At 29.8% G+C, this 10,197-nt stretch overlaps 2 protein-coding genes across 9 annotated transcripts in view; one reads left to right on the forward strand and one right to left on the reverse strand.

Annotated features, from left to right (window-relative positions):
- The first annotated feature begins 330 nt into the window (after positions 1 to 330).
- Positions 331 to 2,887, forward strand: LOC100210900 (ankyrin repeat domain-containing protein 66). The gene is made up of 3 exons (XM_065791569.1): positions 331 to 520; positions 1,520 to 1,748; positions 2,783 to 2,887. The coding sequence occupies exons 1-3, from the start codon at positions 373 to 375 to the stop codon at positions 2,805 to 2,807; spliced, it is 402 nt and encodes a 133-aa protein (XP_065647641.1). The 5' UTR covers positions 331 to 372; the 3' UTR covers positions 2,808 to 2,887.
- LOC100204458 (ankyrin repeat domain-containing protein 31) overlaps positions 2,873 to 10,197 on the reverse strand; it is a 157,904-nt gene continuing 150,579 nt past the window's right edge. For 5 of the 8 annotated variants that reach the window (XM_065791558.1, XM_065791559.1, XM_065791564.1 and 2 more), the window contains one exon: positions 2,873 to 3,313. In XM_065791558.1, coding sequence (XP_065647630.1) covers positions 3,197 to 3,313 — 117 coding nt within the window. In that variant the 3' untranslated portion in view covers positions 2,873 to 3,196. The remainder of the gene's footprint in view (positions 3,314 to 10,197) is intronic. The other 3 variants (XM_065791561.1, XM_065791563.1, XM_065791565.1) reach the window with 1 other exon arrangement.

The following is a 10,197-nucleotide window of genomic DNA, read 5'->3' on the forward strand; positions in this document are numbered from 1 at the left end:
CACAAATGACACTAAGCTACTCCAATGGACTTAACATTTGAAGATGTGGGTTGTAAAAGTAGATATAACTAAATTTAATCTGTTTTTATATCTTTTTAAAATTAATTCTTTATATCTTTTTTAATTAAAGAATTTAATTGCTTTACTTCTTCCAACATTTTATAGAATTAAATTATTTTTTTGTGAACGTTTTTGTTTTGTTTTTGTGTTTATTTTTAAGTAATATTAATTGAGCCCGTTTTAGTGTGAATTCTGAATTTTTTACTGTTCTTTTTTTCAAATATTTTTAATTGAACAAAATTTACATTTTATCATGCTTTTTTAGATTTTTCAGACTCGTTTTTATTTATTTTATTTATTTACAGTCTCAAAATGACAGAGTTTTTATGTCATGAATTAGCTGCCAATGGGGATTCCTTACAATTGGAGGCTTTTCTTAAAACTTACGGCAACAAATTTATCAATTTTCCAGATTCCGACTTTAGTGGCAGAGCGCCTTTACATTGGGCTATCATTCAAGGTATAATTATAAGTTCATAGACAAAAATTAACAATGTAAAAACACTCGTTTTAACCTATTACCGACAAAAATGTCAAATAAAGAAACCCAAATGTTAGTTAACAGCATCTGATTATAGAGTAAAAGATTTACGATTTTTGGTGCTCAAGTCAAGTAATTTCCAAGTATAGAGCAAGCTCAAAACATTAATTTATTCGTGTTTATGTCGAATGAGGATCTTTTGCCAAAAATTGTGACGGTCAGAATCTAGAAGCGAAAATACCGCACAAAGTACTCACCACACCCTGTCCAAAATGGAAAGTAAATTAGAGTAGATTTTTTTTGAATGAAGGGTGATATTTTTATAAAATTTTAGATAAAGTTTGGTTTCCTAAATAATAATAATAATAAAGTTTTTATTTATAAAAAACCGTCATTAAGGATGTATGTTTGTTTGGAGCTTGAACTATGTATAGAAGTTGCTTAATTCGCGTACCAAAATTTTAAATATGATCCTGATCAAACAGAGATTTAAGTAGCTTGTAAGTTGCTATAATAGCTATTAAGTGTTTGTAAGTAAGCTTAACTTGAAAAATATAAATAAAAATTCCGCAGTTTGCTTCTTGCATAAACTATTAAAATAAAACTATTTAATAGCAATAAAATAAGAAAAAAAACTCTTTGTGGCAATCCGCGGTATAAAAATACAAAAATGATACGATTCATGGTACAAAATAATTTTGTTTACAAGTAATGTTAGTAAATTAAAATTTTGGTTTTTTTGTAAGTTAATCAAAAATATACAAACTGTCGACTTTTTTATTAAAAAATTTCTTGACAGAAATTTAGAAAATTTTGTGTCTTTTAAAATTGGTAATGACTTTAGGAGATTCTAAAGAGATGTTAGCAAAATAAAAATAAAATAAATGACTTAAGTTTATCATAATACTCTTTTTAGTTTGTAATTTATGACGTTTAAACAAATTTAAAATTCCTAGTAACGATTTAAAATTTTCACAGGGCGTTATAAATGTTGTAAAGTTTTATTGGAAAATGGAGCTAATCCTATGCTTCGTATGCAAGAGGGATGGTCTCCTGCTCACTGTGCTGCAGAGATTGGGAATATTGAAATATTAAAGCTATTAGAAAGTTACTCTGCCGACCTCGATTGCAATGATGATTTTGGTGCAACCCCTCGAAGAATTGCAGAAATACACGGACATTGGGAATGTGTCAAATATCTAGACAGGTATTTAAATATTATTTCAAATGTTTATACTTAAGTACCTTTAGCATTTCATATCATCACCTTTAATTTATTAACGATATTATTAAGTGGTCAAAAGATAATGGCGGCAAGTTTACGTCACATTTGTCTTCTCATATGTTTAAAAATAAAATAGGACTGAATTGCCATTTTCGATGAAGCGCTATTCATAAATTTCATGAATAGTTTTTAGAAAACCCAATGGAAAATCAGAGTTGTTAGTCCTTGGTCGTGAACATTTTGGCCTTGGCCGTGATTGTTTTTGCCTTTCACCTTTGCTCAGGAACAACTCCAGAAGCCACTCTGACATCTACCAAAAATAGTGTTAGACCTCAGATCCAAAAACCCTTTACCAAAAAATAGAAAAAATCAGGTTTTGCAAAGAAGATAGCTTAGAAAATCTTGAACGAATAAATCACTAGAATTTAATGAAAAAGATTTTTCGTTTAAAAAAAAAGTGCACAATGAAACAAGATTCAAAGTTCCTGCAACGTCAGCTCCAGTTGAGCGTGTTTTTTGCCAGAGTGAATTGATTATGTGCCCTATATCATAGAGCACGTATATCTGATTCATTGCTTGGAACTTTTTCTTAAATGTAATAAAGACTTATAGGCTATATAGTGATAGTTGATGCTTATGACTTATAGTTAACGCTAACAACTAGTAACAACATATTTTTTAATTAAAAGATGTAATATCAGTTGTTAGCATTAAGCACAAAAATATTTATTGTATTTTTGCTTTCGGCTTTTATACATATCTCCGAATATATTTTCTTATTGCCTTCGTCGAATTCTGCGCATAACCGTTTTTATTGTACGGTTTTATTGTCACAGCACTTGCTACATGCAGTTTTGTTAATAATTGGCCTTAGCGTAAGGCTAAAATTAAAGCCTTTGGCCTTGTTAACAAAGTCTGTGGAAAATGAGAATTTTTTAATCTTAAAGTTTTCCTGTTAGAAAAGAGGACAACACAAAAAAAAAGAAAATTTTTAATCATATTTTTACTTTATTTAGTCTTACGAAGAAAGCTGACAAATAAATTCGTTCTAAATTAGTGTTTCGTGATATCAATGTGAAATCCTTGAGTATTATGCAGCTCATAAATATTTCATTAGCGAATATTTTTGTATTTATTGTAAATAAAAATCTTCTTTACAGAAATTTCAAAATATACAAATAAAAATTATCTATTATGTACCTATATATAAAAATCGATTTTAAATGTTTTTTTATAAAATATATATAATTTAAAAATAATAAAGCGCGAAAGTAAAATTCCTGAAACGCTGTTTAAATAAGGAAATATTTATAAATTTAGTACCTCTATCGCCTTTTTTTTTTTTTTTTTAAATTTATAATCAATTTTTTTATTGTATAAAGTTTTTTATAAAGGATAAACATTTTTGTTATGCGATTATCAAAATACATTCAGAAATTGTATTGGTCATCTTCTTTACCATCTATTTCTTGGCGTATACTATCTAAAAACGAAGAATTCTTTCTAAGTATCTTGGTTTTTTGCTCTTCGTACATCTTTCTCTTTTCCTAAACAGAATGAAAGAAAAAATTTCAAACATTGTTTTTTCAATTGTTAAATATTTATGAATCAAAATTGTTAAATATTATGAACAAAAATAATTTACTCATTTTGTGATAATATTTTATTGGTTTATTATGTATATTTTTTGTCCGTTAATATTTTTTTGTCTTCTATTTTTGATATTTATTCCAGAGTTTTATTGTAAAATTAAATTTTTTGAAAATGTAATAATTATATTACGAAACATGCCAAACATGTATTTTATAAGCTTTAAAATGAAAAATACGCGTATTATATATATAAGTATGAAATTTGCAGCAAAAGATTTACATTATTACATCATCAAGTAGTGTGTAATAATTCCTGCATTTGTAAGATATCTAGAAAAATCTATAAAGACTGATCTATAAAAACAGATCTATAAAGACAGAGCATGTGAAGCTTTTTTATACGACTTTTACAATTGTAATTGTATTTAGCAGCTTTTTAGGGTGATTTCAGTTTTACCTGATTTAATGGAGAATGTACAACTTTCTATTCAAACCAGAAGTAGAAGCTGTATATTTCGTACCAGTAGGTCTTTTGACCTAAGTGTCATACAAATAAATTTTTAATTTGTTTACAAAGCTGTGGTAAAAAGATTCCGAAAACTCGCGCTATTCACTAGGCTAGCCTCACATCAAAAACAACGCCCTATTTATTAGACTGATTCCATAACGAAACATTTAATAGATGAAAGGTAGAGGATTAATATGGTAACGCAATGCGTAACAAAATATTGTTGAATGGCAGCCGAGTGAGCCGATGCACGTGGACTTTTTCTATTTTGTAAAAAAAGTATATATATATATATATATATATATATATATATATATATATATATATATATATATATATATATATATATATATATATATATATATATATATATATATATATATATATATATATATATATATATACAGTATTGGACAAAACATTTGCAACCAACAACGAACAATGCTAAAAAGTGTTCCTAATTTTACATGTCTTAAAAACGAAACGAACTATACTACCACAGCAAACAGTTCAAGAGTCTGGAGTCATAGCATGCCATGACATGAGCAATCAGCTGACAGGTGACAGCACACAGGCAGAATTTCGTTGACAAGTGCCATTTTGTAGCAGACAAAACAAGTGCAACTTTTTTGGTTTGTTTCATTTTCTTAAGTCTGGTCCGTGTCAACGTCACGGAAGTTTTTTAATAATTAAAGGAAGTATCCAGAAGTTTCCAGAAGCATGCAGAAGCTTCCAGAATTTTCCAGAAGAAGCATCTGGAAGCATACAGAAATATCCAGAAACATTCAGACGCATCCAGAAGATTCCAGAAGCATCGAAAAGAAGCGTCTAGAATCTTCCAAAACAGGTTCACACAGGTTCATTTTACTTTATAAGAGACATGTAAATCGACATGTAATTCAGTCAGTATATGGAAGTCAATCAGTCAGTATTATCAAGACAGTTTATCGAAGTGAGTTTTATCAAAGTGTTTTATCGAAGAACATCAATACAAGAAGTGAAATACAACAAGTGTTTCATTACATCAATACAGTCCACATCCAACCAAGACGTTGTGTTCCATAGAGCATTATCGTATCATCACAAGGTAAATGTAACACGGTAAGCCTTGAGAAGCGTGATTATTTATTTTTATTATTTTTATGACTTCAAGTGCAAAAATGGCTCCCGACAGTCTTGGATTGGAACTAAGAAAGAAAATTATTGGCGATTACGTAAGTGGAATGTCACAAAAAAGTATTTATGATAAATATTGCGTGAAAAAATGGACCGTATCAAGACTATGTTCCAAATATCGTTCTACGGGGAAGTTGGCAGCAGATAACAAAGGTGGAAGACCGCGTTCCACCACTTCTAGAGAGGATTCTATGATCGTCAGATCCGTCAAGAAGGATCCCTGGATATCATCAGTCGAGATACAAAAGCAATTAGAGCTGCCTGTATCGGACCGAACAATCAGACGACGTGATGTTGAAGTCGGATTGTTTTCTCGAGGACCTGCAAAGAAACCGCTGATTTCACTAAAAAACTAGAAGAAAAGATTCTTGTTTGCTACATCTCATATTGACTGGAAAGTGCAGAAATGGCGAACTGTCCTGTTCAGTGATGAATCGAAGTTCAACATCATTGGGAGCGATGGCATTTGCCGTGTACGTCGACCGGCCGGAAAACGCCTCGATTTACGTTACTGCCATAAGACCGTGAAGCATGGAGGAGGCAATGTAATGGTCTGAGGGTGTTTTTCTGCTAACGGTCTAGGTCCAATACATCGAAACGATGGAATAATGGATCGTTTCATGTATAAAAATATTCTGAAAGATGTTATGTTACCTCATGCTGAATGGAATATGCCAATAAAATGGCGTTTTCAGCAATACAACGATCCGAAACACACTGCAGAAGTAGTCAAGCAGTGGTTTCAAGACAACCACTTATCGGTGATGGATTGGCCGCCTCAATCTCCGGATCTCAGCCCTATCGAGAACCTGTGGGAGATCATCAACCGCAGAATTAATCGTGAAGGTGTTCGTAATAAGGATCAACTGTTTGAACAAATCCAAAAGGCCTGGGCAGCGATTCCACAAAGTTTCATTGATCACCTGATCGAATCTATGCCTCGAAGATGCAAGGCTGTGATTGACAACAAAGAATTCGCCACGAAATATTGATAGCGAAATACAGCTTGGTCAACATTTTGTCGAGTTGCACTTGTTTTGTCCAGAAGGAAATCAACTTTTTTTAATACTTTTGATTAATTTATTAATTTTCGTGTACAAATAATGAACTTTGTGATGAATAAAACTTGAAGAACTTTGTCTCTAAACAGTTACATAGTTATTTCTCTAAATTGAAAAAATGCAGCACTTTCATATAAAGAAACTAAATTAGCATTATTTAGTTGCACTCGTTTTGTCCGATACTGTATATATATATATATATATATATATATATATATATATATATATATATATATATATATATATATATATATATATATAATATATATATATATATATATATATATATATATATATATATATATATATATAAATTTTTTTTTTCAAGAATTCAAATATTTCGAATAATATTTCTAGAGTTAGGTTTAACAGTTTTTTTTTATTATGAAAAAAATGGATCAGGGTAACAACATCAGTTTTTGCCATGTCTAATAACATCTATCCAACAACATCTGTAAATAAAATGAGGTATAATAACATCTATCCAATAACATCTTAAATTTCATTGATGTCTTATAACATTTGTCCAACAACATTTAAAATTTTTTATTGGTGTCTAATAACATCTGTGCAAAAATTAAATGAATATTACAGATAGTTACATCTTTTAAACTATCAAAGTGTAATAACATCCGTGCAACTACATCTGTATTCGACTTGGAGAAAAATTACCAGACTTTACATCTTTCCAAAGATTAGTTACATCTTTCTAATGTTAGTTAAATCTTTATAAGTTAAAGTTAGTTACATCTTTCTAAAGATGTTGTTAAGGGTCGTTGAATTTTCAGATGATATTGGACACAAGTTATTAGAATAAAAGAAAAATACAGATGATCTTGGACAAAAGTGTAGAGATGATCTTGGAATACTCCAGATGTTGTTGGACAGATGTAGTAATCTTTTACCATAAAAAATTAATAATTCACTGCTTTTATTAGTAGAACATGTTTTTAATTTATTTTCAAACTAAAATTTAAACACTTGTTAATTAATAAATATAATTATTCATTTTTTTTTATTAAATCAAATTAAGTCAATTAACTTAAACTCCACTAATTGAAACCTATTTTTAGAGCCATTTAAGTGTTTCAAATTATCGTTTTTGCTCTACTATTATTTAAATGACGTCAATGATGGATCCAACTCATAATAATATAAAATTAAAAAACAAGTAAAAAGATCGATTGAATTAAAATAATTAGCAAAAGCAATCAAATGCAACTACAACTCGCAACGAACTTAAGTTAAGCTCAAGAGAAATAGGTAAGCAAATATTGGAGTTGATCACTCTTGAGATGTTCGTCTTTTAAAACGATACAATAAGACAAAAAAATTAAAAATAATATTTCCCTCTCGTGTATTAAGCAACTAAGAGTAATGTTGCGTCGACAGGGGCGCCCAAAGCATTATTTGGTCTTTGAGATAACTAACTTCCAGACATGGAGCAAACTCCAAACATTTATATGTTTATACTTATGTCAAATAAGGATGCTTTGCAAAAAATTGCGATGATTAGAGCTTGGGAACAAAAAAGCCCCAAAATTTTGGCCCTCCCTGCCAAAAAACGTGCTAGCAACAAGTTGATGAAAAATTTTTTGTACTATTTTCAACTAAACTTATAATCATCGATAAATTTTAAGTTGTATAGTATTATCTTTCAGCGTTCAAAAATTATGACAATATAAAACTTGCAACCCCCTCAAATTGAGGGGGGTTTAAACTTTATATGGTCATAATTTTTGAACATTAAAATATTTTTGATGAATATAAGTCTAGTTGAAAATAGTACAAAAAATTTTTTATCAACTTGTTGCTCTCACGTTTGGGGCATGGGGGCCAAAATTTTGGGGCTTTTTTGTTCCCAAGCTCCAATCATCGCAATTTTTTGCAAAGCATCCTTATTTGACATAAGTATAAACATATTATTGTTTGGAGTTTGCTTCATGTCAAGAAGTTATCTATCTTAAAGACTAAAAATTGCGCCCCTGAGCGTCAAAAAAATACAAAGAATACGCTACCTTTCTTAGTATATATTAAAACGCACTAAGCAAGGTAGTGGCTCAATTGGTATTTGGGTTTGTATAACATATAAAGGCGACAGGTTTTTTCATTTATTTAATGGTAGACTAAACTCAGAAAGACACATAAATTCTTGGTGATAATCTTCTTTCTTCATTAGCTATTTACGGTAAACCTCGCAAAGACTTCATCTTCTAACAAGATGATGCCTCATGTCAACGAGCAATTAAAGTCCAAAAGTGACTCAAAGAGACAAATACCAAAACAATTGATTGGCCTGCAAACAGTCGCGATCTCAACTGTATTGAAATTTTGTGGTCTTTGTTGGACCAACAGCTTGCAAAACGTGAAAATTTCAATAAAAATGCGTTAATTGAAACAATAAATGATGTGCTTAACAATGCTCCTTTGTACTTGAAGCAATAAATGATGTGCTTAAAAATGTTCCATTTGAAATTGTCCATAACTTAGTTGATAAAATTTAATTCTGCTGCAAATTCATATGAAAAGGAGCATATAGCAAACTTATGGTATAAATCAAAACATTGGTATAAAACAAAACATTGAACACTTAGTCTCAATAAATTAAGTCGATCGTCTGCTAATTTGTTGAAATTAAACAATTTGTTAGAATATTGATTTATAAAATAAAAAATAATTTAATACAGAAAATACTAAACAAAAATGTTTTGGTTTGAAATGAGTATGTAAAAAGCTAGATTTCATTCAGAAAATAGGAGATGGATATGTTTCTGTTGTGTCGAAAAGACAAAAAATGTCTATTTTGGGGAAGAGTATCTACAAAGTCTTTGATTTATCTGATCAAAGACTTTGTGGATTCTGAATTCAGTCTGAACCTAAATTCTCATCCGTCTGGAATTTGCAGAAGCTTCCAGACAAACTTATATTTAAATAGAAAGGTAAAGCTATCAGTAAAGGCGTGGCGACATCCTCGATAAGTGGTCATGATCAAGTTAAAAAGCTGAGAAGAATTAATCAAGATAACAATTGCAATTGTTCCTTTTGCAGGTCAGTGTACTAAAAGTAGTTGTACACTTAATCTTTCTGAATTCACCTACATTTGAGAAGATTTCATTAGAAAAATTTCATTTTGCTCAGAATGCTTTCAAATTGTTGGTCGTGGTATTTAACATTCTCGCAACAAAAAAATAACAGCTCCAAATCTCCATGTTTTAATTACTTCAAAGAATTGTTGAGAGAGTTGTTTCTTGTACATTAAGCAAATATAAAACTTGTAACAGGAGGAAATGTTTTTTCTGTTAAAGTATACAGAGACCGATCATCTATATATTCCATCTCAAGGAGTATCTCGATAGGCAGAAGATTCCGCTCGGTGTTGCTCTAGAACAAACATCTAAAGCAGTGCATAACAACCAAAACAAGACACTGAAAAAATTTGTTGTGTCTGAGAAAAAGGTCTACCACAGTGAAAAGTTAAGAGTTATGGTTGTTACAGTTCAATGAGAATGTAAGATTTTTTAAGAATACCTCACTAATTCTCACGTTTTAAAATTAAAAGAAATGTATTATATAATATATATTATATAATATATAATAAAAATAGTATAGGTAATAAAGGTATTATATAATATATAATAAAAATGTTTTACACTATATTATAATGTAAAACATATTTTTAATCTTTTATATGTAATAAGGTAGGAAATAAAACCAATTGTTATTAGGTCAGTAGTTCTGATGATACAGCTGCTTCTTTTTTTTCAGTTTAAATTATGTTTTTTATTTATACTCTACGTATGGATAATCAAGACATAGCAAAAATTCTTCTACCACATTTTTTAATACATACTCTCAAGGCCTTAATACAAGGAGAAGGGGGAGTGGGGGAGGGGGCAATTTTGAGTCCAGATCTAATAAACAGTCGGGGAGGGGGGATTTTTTATGTTACAATATAAGTCTTTTTTATAAAAAAATTTCAGTTTATAAATTCAAACTAATATTTTTTACATAACACGCATAAAACTATTTAATTCTAGCGTTGCTTGCGGTCAAATGCGTATTTTCTAACAGTAGTTTTATAATAATTAAATAGG

This window comes from Hydra vulgaris, chromosome 02, assembly GCF_038396675.1.
Source record: "Hydra vulgaris chromosome 02, alternate assembly HydraT2T_AEP".
Classification (NCBI taxonomy): domain Eukaryota; kingdom Metazoa; phylum Cnidaria; class Hydrozoa; order Anthoathecata; family Hydridae; genus Hydra; species Hydra vulgaris.